At 48.4% G+C, this 16,951-nt stretch overlaps 1 protein-coding gene across 1 annotated transcript in view; it reads left to right on the top strand.

Moving 5' to 3' along the window:
* The first annotated feature begins 16,430 nt into the window (after nt 1-16,430).
* The window catches only part of LOC144142114 (cytochrome P450 2J4-like), a 47,523-nt gene continuing 47,002 nt past the window's right edge, over nt 16,431-16,951 (top strand). The window contains exon 1 of the mRNA XM_077673519.1: nt 16,431-16,648. Coding sequence (XP_077529645.1) covers nt 16,545-16,648 — 104 coding nt within the window. The 5' untranslated portion in view covers nt 16,431-16,544. The remainder of the gene's footprint in view (nt 16,649-16,951) is intronic.

Genomic DNA, 16,951 nt, shown 5'->3' on the forward strand with positions numbered 1-16,951 from the left:
AGTTCGCGCTGTGCACAAATTTTGGATTAGGGAGTATAGTAACCGTCAGGGCTTTTTTAAATGCAAAGCATCTCTTAGTCGACCTTCCGTCGTCCGGCGTCCGCACCTCTCCTCCTAGTGCCCCTCTCCACGCCAGCTGTGATAACGCCGCTCTCTTCCTCGCCGCTCGGCTCGTCTCGTGCCGGCTCAGGAAGACACCAGCGACACTATCGCTCCAGGAGTCCTAACCAGCTGTGATAACGCTGCTCTCCTCTTCACCGCTCCTCCTCGCCGCTCGGCTCGTTTCGTGCCTCCGAAGACAAGGCTGCACAGAAGAGAGCTCGCGACGCCTAACGTAAACGGAAGCGTCGAGCAGCGGATTCCTCGCTTCGAGAACGAGAAGCCGCAGATAGCCGCGCATGTCTCGGCGCCGGCGAATACCGTAGCGGGAGTGATCTTCAATATTCCCGAAGATGACACCCCGGAGCAGATAAGAGACAGTATTTGCAACTACAACCCAGACATGAGAATTTTAGACGTCAAACGGATCAATTCGTCAAACATGGCTCAAATCTTATTTAACGGCAGGAAAGTTCCCTTCTGTATAAGGTACCGATCCACCACTTATCATTGCAAACCCTTCCGGAGGAAGACCGAGGCCTGCGCGGTATGCTGGCAACAGGGCCACCGCCAAGACGTCTGCCCGAATGCCCAAGCCCCCGCTCGTTGCTCTCGATGCGGCACCATGAACGCTGCCGAGAATCATAACTGCTCCCCCAGATGCATCGTTTGCGAAGGCCCGCTTCTCACGGGCTCGGCGGACTGCCCCAGACGTTACCAGCCCCGCCGTCGGCACCCGACCTACCCACAGGTTGTGTCTTCCGAAAAACCAACTAAGGACTCCTTCCTTGCTCAGCGTGACGAACCTTCTCTGTCTTCAGAGGGACCTCGCCCCCCTCCCCGCCACCCAGCTCGCGATGCAGGCACCGGGATGAAGACTACCACGAAGACACCCCTACAGTCCCGCCGGGACGGCGAGCACCGGCAGAAGGACGTGCGGGGACATCAGGTGAGCTGCCCGAGCGCTCCTACCAGTAGCTCGTCGCACACTCGCCCTCCCCCTTCGCTTTCCCCTGACATTCTTAAAGAACTAATGCCATCCGGGCCGAATCACCCTTCTCCGCCAGGAAAATGCTACCCTGCGGCACGAAAATCAATCCCTAAAACAGCAAATAATCCACCGAAAAGAAGATCCGTCTCCCCCTAACGCTCCTCCGCCCAAGCGCAAGGCGCTGTCGTCCGACCCCAAATCTCCACACGAGCCCTCTGACCGAGATGAACAGCTGCAGCGGCAGATAACTTCCATTGAAAGCTCATGCAAGCTAGCTCTTTCGGAGCAGAAAGCCGAGTACTCCAGCCTACATCAGGCTGTTCTAGCCAACGTTTCTACTTTCCAGGCCAATCTTGAGGAGCTAAGAGCGCAAATGCAGTCTTGGGTTGACCAAATAGGTGCTCGTATAAATGCTTCAACCCCATCCTCAGCGGCCACTGATCCCCTATATAATCCCGTCTATGGCCACCACTAAAGAAACTTTAAGAATCTGGCAGTGGAATTGCAGGGGCTACAGCAAGAAAAGGAACAACCTGCAAATCCTCGTCGCCTGCATGGAAACTCCCCCTTCAGTCATAGCCGTACAGGAAGCAGGAGCTACAACTAAGCTCCAGGGTTACAGGGCTTTTCAATGTCCGGCTATCCTCATACAGCGATTCTTGTCCAAAGAAACGTCCCGTCCGAACGATCTCAATTTGATAGCATTGATATTCCGCATGATCTAATTGTCCTCTATCCTATGCAACGTAATGCCTCCAGGCTATATATTCTCAATGTATATAGCAGTCCCAAAGCCATTGGGCATAACTTTAACAGGCTCTTTTCCCTCGCTAAACAGGCTGCTCAACATTATGCTCTTCTCATAGTGGGCGATTTCAATGCGCCTCACACTGCATGGGGTTACCCCAGGTGCACCAAAAGGGGTCGTCTTCTATGGGAATGCATTCAGGCAATTCGACTCACAGTACAGTCAGACCCATCAATACCGACTATAATTGGCAACAGCGTTCAAAAAGACTCCACGCCGGACCTCACCCTCACCCATAGAATACATAACGTCCGCTGGAGCTGTACTGACTCATTATTGGGTAGTGATCATTCATTATTCAAACAGACATCTCCCTGGCCCATTCCATCAAACCGCGACCCAGACATACCCAGATAACAAATTGGGATGATTCCTGCCACGCCCGCGCTAACTACTCCCAAACAGAAATTCAGACTGACACTTTCCAGGACTGGGTCGGCCAGATAGTTACCGATGCCCACCTCAATAACCACCAATTAGACCCTGAAATCCCGTCCGACATAGTGGACTCCCGGCTACTTCACCTGTAGGAGGCATTCAAGGGCATACAGCACCGATGGCGAAAAAACAAACGTAATCTTAAGCTCCGCCGAAAAATGGCAGAATTGAGCCTACAAATTGAATCGCATGCTGCTCATTTGGCACAGAATCAGTGGGGTCAACTGTGTGACCAGATGAAAGGCCACTTGAGTATGAAACGCACATGGTCTATTCTTAGACATCTTTTAGACTCTGAATGATCAAAGACCTCCCAAATTATTAGACTCACTGCTATTGCTCACAATTTGCCGGGCACGAACCAACAGCTCACCGACGCGGCCAAGTCTTTGTACGTACCCAAGGGGGAGAAACTGGATCTACCTCTCTACCCAGGAACGGCCAATGCTGAACTTGACGCTGATATCACGGAGGCGGAAGTAAGAGCTGCTCTACTCCACATCCGCCCAGGGTCAGCCCCGGGACCAGACGGAATTGCTAACAAAATGTTACGTAACTCGGGCGATTCTTCAATCTCGACTCTCACCAAGTTTTTTAATCATTTTTGGACATCAGATACCTTACCCCCGTCGTGGAAGCACGCAAAAGTCTCTCTCATCCTCAAACCAGGAAAACCTCTCAGCATGGATCACCTCAGGCCGATATCACTTACGTCGTGCATGGGTAAAGTTCTTCAGCACATAATCCATGCACGGCTAACTAAACATCTCACCTCCATCAATGCCTTCCCTTATTAAGTGATTGGCTTTCGCTCTGGATTATCAACTCAGGATATTCGCCATCAATTATTTCACGAAATCATCACTCCAGCATCTAAAGTGGACACGGCTGCCATCCTTGCATTGGACCTCACGAAGGCCTTCGACCGGGTTTCCCATGCGGCTATTATGCAGGGACCAACTGCTGTATCCCCAGGAGAACGCATCTACAACTATGTGCGAAGCTTCCGCACGTCACGCACAGCGGTTATTCAGGTTGGAAACATAATCTCGGACCCCATTAATATTCCCTCTATTGGCACACCTCAGGGCGCCGTTCTCTCCCCTCTACTCTTTAATCTTGCAATTCTCAACATCCCCCAGAGACTTGAGAAAATTCATCGCCTTAAATTCAGCCTTTACGCGGACGACATCACTCTCTGGATGTCTGGAGGCAGCGATGCACAGATAGAGGAAACTTTACAAACTGGAGCACAAATTGTCATCGAGGAAGCGTGCGCAGCCAGACTTGACTGCTCCCCTACTAAATCTGAACTCCTTCTTTTACCGGCAAAAAGCAGCTCCAAGTCCGTCCCGGATATGCAAATTACAATTGGTGACATCACTGTCCCGGTGGCAAACAGCATACGTATACTCGGTCTTCTAATCCAGCGTAACCGGGCTAACACTCAGTACATTTCACAACTTTCTTCGCACGTGAATCAAACAATCGGTCTCATTAGACGCATAACCACCCAGAACAGAGGGCTTAAGGAGGAAGACAGAGTGCGACTGGTGCAGGCTTTTGTCGTAAGCCGCATCACATACTCACTGCCTTTCCTTCAGGTCACTCCCACTGAAATGAGGAAAATTAATTGTCTCATCAAGAAAGCCTACAAGGCTGCATTGCAGCTCCCCTTGTACACTTCCACTGCCCGACTTGAGAGCTTGGGAATTCAAAACCTCGCGGAGGAGCTGGTGGAGGCCCATCGCATAGGTCAGCTGCAACGGCTATCAGGCACCTCTACTGGACGGCACATTCTGGGAAAACTCGGCTTACGAGCTCCGCCAATCACCGACAGCAAGCTTCAAGTCCCCCCAAATATCCATTCTAATATACTGGTTCGCCCACTCCCGCGCAATATGCACCCAACTTACCACATGGGGCGGCGGGAGCAAAGGGTGCGCGCATTCAATAAGCGACTCCCCGTCCGACCGGACATTCTTTATGTGGACGCGGCTGACTACCGCCACTATGATGCGTATGCGGTAGCAATCATTGACCGCCCTAATGCCCCGCCAGTTGACTCAATTTCTGTCCGCACCATCAATCCTGCAAAGGCGGAGGAGGCGGCAATAGCGCTTGCCTTAACGCACCGGCCGACTCCCACAATTGTGATCTCCGATTCGAAAACGGCCACTCAAAATTTCGCCATGGGGCTCGTATCCCCACAGGCACTCAAAATTCTCTCTCAAAATCCCCCCTCCACCCCAGTAGAACTGATCTGGACCCCTGCTCATGCCGGGCTAGGAGGTAATGAGGCGGCCCATTCTGCTGCTCGAGGGTTCACTTTCCGAGCCGGCCCCAGCCTCGTCCCCTCGCACGGTGCCAGATCAGCTGGAGATAGCCTACTCAGCTATCACGACATAGCGACACATTTCCGCCTCGCCCGCCGTGTATATCCCCCTGCTCACGTCAGTCTCGACAACGTGCAAGAACGCACGTGGCGCCTTCTGCAGACAGGCAGCCTCCCCTGTCGCGCGCTGCTCCATCGCATTCATCCGTCCTTATTTCCCTCCCCGAACTGCCCATCATGCGGCATTCCCGCCACCTTATCCCACACCATGTGGGCTTGTCCCAATGATCCTTTTCCCTCCATCACCTGCGACGAGCACTGGGAGAGGGCGCTGGGCAGCTCTGATCCGGAGGTTCAAGCCTCCCTGACGAATCGGGCTGCCATTGTCGCCGCCAGGCTAAAGCCAGCGGCCACCACGTCCCCGTAACAGAGCTTGGCTAAATAAAGTTTACCTCCTTCTCCTCCTCCGCTTTGAAACGCCAGCGGCGAGTAGCTGATCCAGATGGCGTTCGGCAACGTGACAACGCTTCGAAACACCAGCGTCGAACAGCGTATTCCTCGCTTCGAGAACGAGAAGCCGCAAAACGTTCCCGACTACTCGATAAATAAAGAAGTCATTGAATACGCTAATAGACGTGTCTTTACTCTAACAACCAGTAAACACGCTAGTACTCCACGGCTTTGCATCTCCTCAGAGTTCCCACGTGGTAAGATTGTGTAATTTGTTTTTTGAGGCATTGATGTGGCTCCAGTTAACATCAGCATCAGTTTGTGGAATCCATGGCTTTAGTGCGCTATATTTGGAGAAACGACACCATCAGTGATGCGTCGCAAGCTTCACTTAAGTGCCCAATTTTAGCAATGGGGTTTTAATGGAGTTATCGAACGCCGGTGTTTACACTGTGCAACACAACCAAATACAGTTAACTTCTAGGATATCCAAACTGTCCTAATATAAGCTACATCAAGAGAACGTTTGCATCTTTAGCCCAGAAAAATGTGGCTGGGGAAACGCTCAATTTTTCTTTAGAGCTCTCTTTCTGAAGGCACAAATGTTATGCTAGTGCTCATTTTATTTCGGATGAAACGTATACTAAAGTGCCTCACACCTTGTAAAACGGGGTAGTGCATACCACACTTAAATTAGATGACTTGGCAGCCGCACTTTTTGTGAGAGAGCCCTGCAAGCAAACGTGAAATACATCTGCAATGTCACAATAAGGCTGAAATACTGAGAGCCACTAAAGCCTGCGTGGCACCAGTGCAAATCGATCAGTGAGTAAACACATTCTCCCTCGCGGGATCTTGTACATATTGTCCGACCAACATTTTGATTCATTCGAACACTTACACTGTCGGATCGCCTCTTTGTACGTACCGCAAAGTAATTTACCTGCTGCACACTTGCCAAAATCTTCTGACGTCTTAAGTCGTCGTTTCTTGTTTCCCGTTTCTTACAGTGTCGACCTAGCATTGCGCTTTTATACAGATGAGTTCACGGCTTTCTTTGTTCCTTTGGGAATCCAAGCCCTTCTTTTCTGTAAGTGGCAGCCTATACTTCAATTCCTTCCTGGTTCTGTTTTTTGTATCTATATCCTTGTTTCCGTGTGCCCTCAAGGGAAGCCACTTTAATGGGTTCATTTTTGGACGGAAAGCCATGCAAATAGGCGGCGCCTTCTCATGAAATATGTTGCCTTTTTTTGTAGGGATAAAACACTTTTAGAGCAGTCTAACATACAGCAAAGGAGATATGGGCATAGATATGGGCAGAGGAAGGAGGAAATAATTTTTAGAGCTATGTGTTATTTTCAAAAACGCTCCGTGATTTTATTGAGGATAAATATTGAACCCATTCACTTCGCAGGAGTGACCCGTCGGCCGCGTACTTTTGAAAGCAATGTCATTCCGTTGAGACGATATCAGGAGGAAGCTGTAACTTATGTGCACAATCACGCATAAAACCGGAGTTCCCCCCCATCCATAACACTGATAACCCAGCACTCGTTTGTACCCTCACAGAACAATCAAGCTCTGGACGAGCTGCAGTTTCCGGGTGCAAGACAAGCATGGTCACTTTGAGTGTATTCCGATACTAATGCCTCAGATTATAAACGCGCAAATTCACGAGGGCATTGATTCTTTTTGTAGCTCTCTAAGCTCGAAGGGGGATCGAGGCAGCCGCAGAAACCAGCACGGCACTACCAGCGAGAGCAGCTGTCGACAGTTTATGTACTTTCCAGGTCGAACGCCTCTCCCGTCGACTCCCACCTGTTCGTTTAATTTTCGTCACACATATTTACAGCGCAGCTGCTATAGGAAAACCCGGCTGCGGCGGTGCAGCAGATCGAATATGATAGCGGCGAACTGACGGACAGATTTCTGACTGCGGAGGAGCTTGGTAGGGCGTCCGGAACAGCCACAGCTCTGGTGTAAAAGCAGAGTGAGAGCTTTTTACGCAGCTTCGGGTAACTAGCAGTATTATGCTCAGAAGATTTCTCGCCGCCATTTCGGCAGCTTTTCTACTGGCAACATGCATGTACGTATGTACAAAACCCCTCTTGGCTCTTTCATTTCATCTTAAAAATTGCCGTTTTTCATTGCAAATGTAACAAGTGTTTTGGTAATTTGAGCTCGTTGTCTTATGTCCCACCCATCCCACATCTTCTATCACAAATATGCCATTGATATTTGTCGCATTCTGAGAGATACACCTTATGCACTAATGAAAAAAGCTCGCAGCCTAATATAAGCACTTGATAAAATCTGGTCACGACCAACCATTCTATTTAAAAAATACAATTCAATGAGTGCCTCAGAACAATTTCTTACGCATTTTGTTTGTGGCTTAAATACAGGAGCACATCATTCCTATCTTAGTACAATGTCACTTTCATAACCGGGAGTGGTTCGATGCATCTGACTCCGAATGAATAAAAGTGTTTTTTTTTCTAAGCATCATTGTTCAAAAACATGTATCCTTTACCTTTTGGCAACCCGTGGTTGTTATTTAAAAATTTTACTTCATATATCACCGGTTTTTGCAATACCGTCTAAACGGTCCCTTGGTTAGACCACAGAATCCCGAGAACTTTGTGATGGCATTACTAACCATGGCAACATAAGTGAAAGAAAAGGCCCTCATGAATGCAATCTTCGACGTGCACGGAGTAAACTCTCGCCTTTGCATTCTGTACCGGCCGCAAAGTTTTCTTTTCCGGGAACCGAGAGCATCCTTCAGCAGTGATTTCAGTTTACGCTTTTGTATGTTATTCCCCTCTGAACTATTCCGTGTTGCCGAGCGTAATCCGTTAAGCCACACCAAAAAATAATGCGGCTCGTGTCACTTAAGGAAATGCACCTTTCCCGGAAGGGAAACCCACGGACTTTTTACGAACACTACGCTTAGTCTGAATTTCTGCCGCCTTTAGTTTCACAAGCAACTGCCAGTGCAACGTTAACAGAACCGTTTGCGGCAGGATCCCCGAATGTTTTCAAATCATCATAAACACCGCTACTGAAATGTTTTCTAGCAAATCTTTGAAACTTGAGGCACCTTCTTTTAGGCCCCGTAAAGCACATTTATACTGTAGGTGCGTAGCTGAGTGTCAAATGGCAATTTGCAAAATCCATCCTCTCACATGCGTAGACTTCATTTCAATCCGCATTTTGAATCCGACGAACCACCATAATTCCACAGTAGTGCTGTAGGGAGTAGCAGACAACGTTGAACAAATTCTCGGCTTCTCAAAAGCATAAAGCAGCATGAGCCATGCTTCATATTTTGTGTTTCAAAGCGCGTATAGATAGTATTCATATTTCGTATTCCACAGGTTTTTCACCTTCATCTCATTAAACCCTTTTTTACGTAACAATTACCCTCTACATTCGTTAATGTTTTTTATCTAAAGCCATTTTCGCTCAGCATACTTAAAAGCAGTCGCTTTCGTGAATTTATGCTTTGGGCTGCCAAAAAAAGTGCGGTAGCTCCGCACATGATAGGAAAAACGACTTTTTCTGTATGGGTACCTCGAGTACGCCATGGTGGTAGCAGGGGAAATATGACAGCTTTTACCGCAAGATGGGACTTCCAAAAAAGCTCGAATATTTGGTTTTGGCTCGGCCAAAAACGAGTTGTTAATTTCCCGAGATTTTGGTGGAAGCAAGTACGATGATACACATAAGCAGCCGCGACTTTGCAGTATCGGAATAGCACCTGTCATAAGTCACTGGAAACTTACTACAACGTCGGGCTGAGAGATTGAGTGGTCTGCCCTTCTTGCGTGGTCAAGCTGCGACCACACACCTGTCGCATTCTCCTTTTTGCGCTAACTCATCAGACCCCATCCCGGGACAAAAGACTCAAAACACGTGTCCCGTCTATAAGACGACACAACTGTTTTATGAGCTAGGAAGCGGTCGTTTTGTTCGTGTTGGTCCTGCCGTTAATTTCTTGTTTCTGTTTTAGCAATCCGCCACCTACATTTTGGGGACCTTTGCCGTAGCGGCATCTCTATATAGCTCAAGAGCTGACTATCCAAGTATCGCTGATGTTCCTGGTGCGGCTACCAGATGGGAGCCAACGGCATCGCTAGGTGCCCAAGAGTACGATGTGCTCTAGACCGTGTTTTACTGGCTCAGATAAGAAAGCTGCTATTACTGGCCTCATAGCCGTTCACCTTTATCGTAAAGCTCTATAAGTAATGCCGTGCGAGACATATCTTACTGTTGTTGATGAATTTCTCCTAAAGACTCTAAGCGTTAAAAACTATTTTCGTAAGCCTCTAAAATCATTTGTTGCGAGCAATAAGTGCTTTTAAATTAGGGAAAGGAAAGGTGTGTGAGTTTAACTTGATGTTCCTGTCCAAGGACGATTAAATCCACTTTTTTACACTCCATACACACCTTCTCTCGTTCCGAACACGCTGGACTGCTTTTCAAACAAAGACGTGTTGGCAAAGCTCTCTATGTTAGTGTTTGTACCCCGCAGGCGTTCGATCCACCCTACAAAAAATTTATTCGTGTGATCCTTGAAGCCTCTGGCAGCTGAAACTGCGTGGAAGGCAAGTTCAGCCGCTTTAGTTAATGTAGTCGTACCTTCGAAAGAAAATTGACGTTATCCCTAGTGTACAGAACACTGTTCGGTAACAATACCACACTGGATTCAGCAGGTCACTATGCGCGCTGCATGGCAGAGTACCGTTGAATAAGCGGGTAATTGCAATTACGCACGGTGGCGTCTTTTTATACGTGATATTGTCTCCTGCGTGTCTCTTCTTACTTTTCAGTGCCAACTCAATTTTTTTAATCTACATTTCCAATACGGCATGCCACGGCAGTTCAAAGTCAACGTGGCTGCCAGGGTAGCGCTTCTTTGAATCATAGAGCACCTATATATAAAGAGCTAAGCACCAGCTGCAGTTTCCAGCCATAAGCAAAGGGTCATCACTCTGCAAATCGTACGGAATCTATACCGTTGATTCTGGACGCTGGAGTTAAAAACGAAGCTTTAGGGTTCTCACTCATGTTCTCAATGAAGAAAAAAACGCTTGCCGTGGCCGGAAACAAGCCTGGGTCCCTCCCCTTATGAAGCCGGCGTCTACTCGATTGCTCAGTTTCGACATGGTCGAAGCGGTTTGAATTTGGAGCGGGCTTCATGGGCGTGCAAAATTAGACAAATCCTACACCCCACCTTGTAACGACGACGGTGATCCGTAACGAGAAACCCTCGCATTCAACCATCGTCGTCGTTAGATAGAGGATAGCCTGGTTTTAAGTGCAGAGCACTTTAGGGGCTCGCCTTGCCGTTGTAGCTCGCCCGCTGGACCCAAGTAGAGCCACACGGCGTTCCGTCGTAGCAGCTGTCATCGCGGCGTAACCCAAATGTTTAGAAAGCCAAGCCGTTTACATAGTCATAAGCGTTCGAAATTCGTGAACCACTGGCGCTTGTCATACATCTCCCCCTTGTTTAGCGAAAAGAAAACTGGAGGTACACTTCAGGCAAATATCGTAATTAACCGGCACCGCGCGCGTTCATTTAGTTAGGAAGACTGGTTTGGTTGTTTTCTACGATAGTAATCAAAAAAAAAGTGGCAGCGCAACATCGGCACATCCGGGAGGAAAAGCAAGCACACAAAGAACAGAACTCCCGCTGGCGCAGTTTCAGGTAGGGGGGCGCGAGCACTGTGAAGGCGCGAACTTTTAATTGCATTGGGTGGTATCAGTGAGCGGATAACGGCGCTACGGCCCATTATGTCGAATCACTCCTCTGCACTTCCGACAGCTTTCACATTGAGTGGAACGGATTTAACTTTTTCCGAACACTTTCATTTTGGGCGCTTGCCCCTGTTCATTTATATCTGATTGGCTGCAAACCTGCCATAACTTTGCTGGTGCGGGTGTTGTTCCCCACCTTTTTTCTTGTTTTATTTTGGAAAGGGGAACACGGAAAAAAATTGGAAATTGGGTTTCGTCCTTCAAATCCATTCGGTGAGTGACGAAGCCAAAGAAAACAAGAGCATCATGCACGTTTTCATGAGCAGCAGCAACGAGTCCTCTTTGTTGTCCCCACCAGCACGAAAGCTTCTCTTGCAGACTTCCATGAGTTCCTGTACTTGGATGCCAATAGCCACCGCAAGAACACCCGCTCCTGGGGAGAAACATGGCCCACTTCATACATATTTAAACCGGCAGTGGCAAATTCGTGGCAGGATGGATTCTGAATGCGGCAGAGCGTTGCAGAAAGTCAAACAAAGCCAAGCTTGACAGCGCGCTGTGGGCCCTGTCAAGCTGTGTAAAATAGCTTTTCGCCTGTAAAGGCTTCTCAGGAACCACTGGGAAAATGAAGAATATATAAAAAAAGAACTTTTTTCTGTGCAACGTACACAAGCACTGCCGCGAGCAGAGTCAGCGGTGGGAATTACGACTCATAGGATGCGGTGAATACGGCCAAAACGCACCTGCATGTCGAAAGGCGCAAACATTTGGGCAGCGCTACCGCGCCACTTCCAGCCGAGCATTACGCCGGGATATTGCCCTGCACTACCGCCTTCTCCGCAACCGATACCCACTCCCACACCAACCCCTTTCTCCGGAGGCAGGCCCCACGCTGCGCATCCGACAAACACACACCTTCCCACACAGAACACAATTGATACAGAGTCATCCACACCTCTTTACGGACCCTACCTGTCCAGCCTGCGCGGAACCCAACACTCACTACCACTCCCTCTGCGAATGCCCCGAAGACCCGTACCCCCCCCGTTCCCTCCCCTCACCTCTGGGAGCACATGTTGCGTGACCCGGGGAGTCAGGCCAAGTCCTGACCACCTCCCGCGCCCTCGTGGTCGCGACGGCCCTGTGGGCCTCCTCCACCCCCTATACCTGATCCTGATGGACGAAAAAATGTATTCCTTCCTTCCTTCCAGCATTGCAGATTCCCATGTCAGAGAAAGAAAAGGCTTGGCTGGGCAAGGCTACCTTGATGAATGCGCCACCGCAGATGCGTATGGTGGCTGCGTTGATGTAGATTGTCGCATACACTCCAGCTTCACACTTCTCTTTTCTGCAGCACTTCTGAGACATGAGATGTTAGGCCCATAAAAGCAAAGTGTTTGATCTGGTTCGTTGTGCCTGTGAGATACCTATGGAAAGCGTTGGCTGTTGACGTTCACTGTAGTACTGGTCGGCAGTCCCGATAATGAAATTTTGAGAAAAGGGGTTTCTGGTCCGTCAACACTATGACTAGGGTGTCGTGTCCACAAAAAAGTATGGGTTGGGGCTGTCTTCCGCGGATGTTGGCAAACCAAATCATGCACCCCTTCGTCTAACGACGACCATTATTGAACACGAAGCTTGCTCATTCTCTGGTTGGCGTCTAAGTTTAGACTTTGGCTCACAGGTGGTTCGGAATATAAATACACAAACAAACTATAAATACATAAGCGGTATTTGCAGTGTTCCTTTAATAGAAAATTCATGAATGCTTGGCTTTTGCAATAGCAAATGAAATACAGCATCAACTGCAGAAAACCACCCCCTGCTATTGCCAGCGCTACCTCCTTGTAGCATGTAAGAAATCAAATGGCAATAGCAACGAAAAGTTCCACTCTGATATTGTCTTTCGGCGACATTGGCAACAAAAGGAGCACATACGCAGCCATTTCCGCGTGCGGGTCCGCCGTAAGGCAGCGCTGGCATCGATACACCCGACTTGGAGCAGTGGAACTCGCTTAATTTAAATTGACTTGAGCAAACCTCTGGCGTGTTATCTTTGACTTTCCCTTGCACGCATTTTAGAATTTTGATCGTAGCGGCTTTGACTTTGACCCTTCGTCATTTCATTTCGCAAAAAAGAGAACTTCACGTTCAACCATCGTCCCCGTTAGACGGAGCGGTGCATGATTTTTTGTCTACTTTGCACGTCCATGTACCCATCTCCAAATCCGAACTCCTCTGACCGTGTCAGAATGGCGCAACAGGCTTCATAACGTCAGGAAGCCAGCTTCGGTTCCGTCGACGGGAACCGTTTTCTTTTTGAGGCACTTCCACGATCATCATCACCGTCAGAAAAAGCTCGCTTTCCTGCAGTGCGTTTGTGGCCCTCACGGAAGAATCAGTGAAACACAGAAAGCGTCACTTTAAATCTCCCTAATTGTGAATCATGCACTTCATACCGAGCAGCCAGAAAAGGTTCAATACAGCTTTGCTGCCCCAAGAGGAGCTAAGTTTTAATTGAAAGCTGGTATTGTAATGGTTTATCAATGCAGCGCAATCTGTTTTAATGCGCAAGCATTAGTTTAATCCCTAAGTGGCACATTCAGCGTCGTGAGTGTCGTAATCGACGGAAAACCAACAAACCACAATACAGTATTCAAGCTGAAACCAAAATTTTGGTAAATAAGGGTACAGATGGGATCAAATTTAGGGTTTGCGCAATGCGACTTGAGCACGTATCTGCCACGCAATGACAGGTAGATGGCTTACTCTGACTAAAATTGGATCTCCTGAATGCGTTGTGGTTTCTACTCAAACTTGTTGGCGTATACCCGGTGTGCTAGTTGCAGATGTAGCATTCAGGTGAGCCTCAGAGTATGTTAGCACTTAATTTCCTTATTGCTTGGAGTAGAAACATGGGTATGTGGCGGTGTGACTTGAGTAGCGCCATAGTGCGGCGTCCGAACTACATGCCATCACATGGTGCTGCCCCAAGCGCCCGAGCAGTGTGGACAAGGAGGTATATGCTAGCGTGAAGTTAGTTCCAACGTCGCGCTTACATGTTTAACACAGCCAACCGTGGCACCCGTAGCTTGACGTACTGTGACTTTGATTTTTTATGGTCCGCCTAAGGTTGAGCTTTACAATTACGTACCGTTAGACCGAGGAAATGATTACCCCAGTCGGAGGACCAGTTCGGCCTTTCGACACTAATGCTTTCACATCCACCACATCAAGACGAGTACTTACAATGTCCTTGCAATCTGGAAAAACAACACGTTTATGAGAGCCTGAGTTACAGGCGCTTTTCTGGTTCACCCTTTCTTTCAATAATTCAACGTTAGTTAAAGTCAACAGCGATTCGCTATCGAGTAGGCGAACTAATTAAAAACAATATCTGACGATTGAGCTATGTGAGCCGAAATAACACCGCAGCTGTGGTGATGACGCTTTGACAAAGTCGGCGCTTGTTTCTCAGCAGTCTTAGACATACCCGTTTCGCTACGCGAATGCACTCATGCTGCGCCGCGCGCCCATTTTCTATAAACGCTTTCCGCATGTACGGGAATCCAGTGCTGCAGGCCGCAATACGTAAAACCTGGCTTCACGCCCCCCAGGGCGAATGACGGCTCAAGGTCATGCTACGTGAGCGGGCTGTGTGGCTGCTAACCTTTAGGAACACTATCGAGCGCCGCCTCACGAGGGCTGTACAAGCCACAGAGTTGAAAACGTTCGCTGCTTTCGAATCAACTGCATCGGCGTAGATCGCCTACTCTGCTCTGAGAATGCCTTTTCCGGATAACCGCATTTTTTCGCCACGAGAAATCGGCAACTGATAATCTAGTAGGGCCGCTGCCGCAGTTGCGCTCTAAAATATTCGACACCTCGAAGTGGGTGAATCGCTGGACATTGTGGTATTGGGGGACTGTAATGTTTTGTGGTAGTTGGCGGTGGTCTGTTGGGACTTTTTTTGGACTTCATTGTTCTTCTTATTCTTATTCTTATTCTTACTCACCCGCCGCGGTGGCTCAGTGGCTAAGGCGTTGCGCTGCTGAGCAGGAGGTCGCGGGTTCGATTCCCGGCCGCGGCAGCCGCTTTTCTGATGGAGGCGAAAAGCAAAAATGCCCGTGTGTACGAGATTTCGGCGCACGATAAAGATCCCCAGGTGGTCAAAATTAATCCGGAGCCCTCCACTACGGCGTGCCTCATCGCCTGCGTTGCGTCGGCGCGTTAAACCCCACAATCAATCAATCCTATTTTTATTCTTATTATTTTTATTATTATTCTCCGTTCATTGTTTTCACGCCGAGCAAAGCAAAAGCCTTATTTTTTTCTTTCTTTTTTTGTAACCCAATTTCTTTTCTTCCAAAAGGTTTTAGAGCCTCGGCTTCCTGTTCTTTTATTTTTCTGGTAGGCATTACCCACTATAGCCTAGCTGGTGCAGGGTTGTTCCTGTATTTATCTAGGTTGTTTTTATTTTTTGTAGGGAAAAATTTTTTTGCCGTATAGGTGGTACTCATTGAAAAGTTAAGCTGTCAATTTCTTCGTTTGGCAACACTGAAATGGCCACGGACATGGCCGGAGCGCCACGGACATGGCGCAGCTTGTGCCACTGCGGCCGCACGCCGAAGAAAAAAATAACACCGGCGTGCGTCGTCTGCTCTGTTTCAACCCGATTCTCTAAGGTGGTGTCAACAGAGCTGTTGTTAATCGCACTCACATTGGAGTCGAGGCAGTATTTTGTGTTCGGCGGGCTACAACTTGGGAGGTCCAACCTATATCATGCGCTTAGCACGGACAAGTACCGCCATCGCGCGAAGCCGGACGTAACCAGTGACGGCGTACTCACATGGTTGCCTGCATGCGTGCCTCGCTATTGAATACAGGCTATATTGGCACTAAACGTGCGTACGTTTTGTGGGCACACACTTCTCATCAAATTGTATTCAATGGAGAGGCGACAATGACTACACGACTCGTTTTGAAGGAAAACCGACTTCCATTATAACCACAGACATATTCATTGGCGCGCCCTCAAAAAGCCGCTCGGTAAAACTGAAGGGTCCCTATAAAGTCACTGGGGTATTTATGCATGGTAATATCACGCAGTATTCAGTACACTCACACTGATTGTACACCTGAGGCTCAGACATTTAGTGCCCTATGTTACCTCGACGGCAGCAATTTCGTCCAGGTAACATCAAAGTCTCACCGCCAAAGAGCATGTCTCCCCTTCAAACAGTTGGGGCATGCTCATTGGGTAAATCAAACAGTTGGGCTGCCCACTCGTCATTTCCGACATGCCGACAAAACAGCGGAGCAGGTCACAACCTTTCTATTGCGCCCACAAAGACGTTTGCATGTGGAGTGCACGATAAAGTTTGACCAAAGCTGTACAGCAGTTGTGGCGCCAGCAATGCAGTAGAAGGAAAACAGTTGATTCAAAAGAGTGTAATCACCAAAATTACTGCTGTCGATTCTGTGTGTCACGGAGGGTAACTGAATGAATTCTTGTAAATTTCTTTTTAAGGTGCTTGTGGATGAATTACAAACAGCGGCGGGACATCGCTTTGTCGGTACTTTCGGCGCTTTCCTTCGCGGTACCACTGTTCTGGTGGAGAAGAAAAAGTACGCTCCCTCCCGAAACGCGGCTGCCACCCATGCCACCCTCTCGGTCCATTCGCGGCCACCTGGAGGTAACACGGAAGGACTTTTTTAGTGGAAAAGCAATGGAGTGGGCCAAGGCATACGGCACAATTTTCAGGTAAGGCTGCGGGCACATTTTTCTTGACATTCAGGGCCAATAGTGCGAAACCTCGTGTGGTATTAGTTGGGATAAATTCGCACGTACGAGTAGTGTCTAAGAAAGGTTCTGCTTTTACTGTCATCTTCTAATCAATCACAGTGTTTTTTTTTCTAAATTATTTTGACTATTGCTTACCATTTATGCCCTATTTCGCTTCTATATTTCTGTGTGCTCGCGGCAGAGTGCCCTGATCATCCATCGAATGTCAAGTTTTTATCTGCAAAGCTTATTGCGATGCTCCTGTGGACGTTATTTTTTTCT

The sequence above is a fragment of the Haemaphysalis longicornis genome, unplaced genomic scaffold (assembly GCF_048455015.1).
Source record: "Haemaphysalis longicornis isolate Haplotype H1 unplaced genomic scaffold, Haemaphysalis longicornis Haplotype H1 scaffold_6, whole genome shotgun sequence".
NCBI classification, from domain to species: domain Eukaryota; kingdom Metazoa; phylum Arthropoda; class Arachnida; order Ixodida; family Ixodidae; genus Haemaphysalis; species Haemaphysalis longicornis.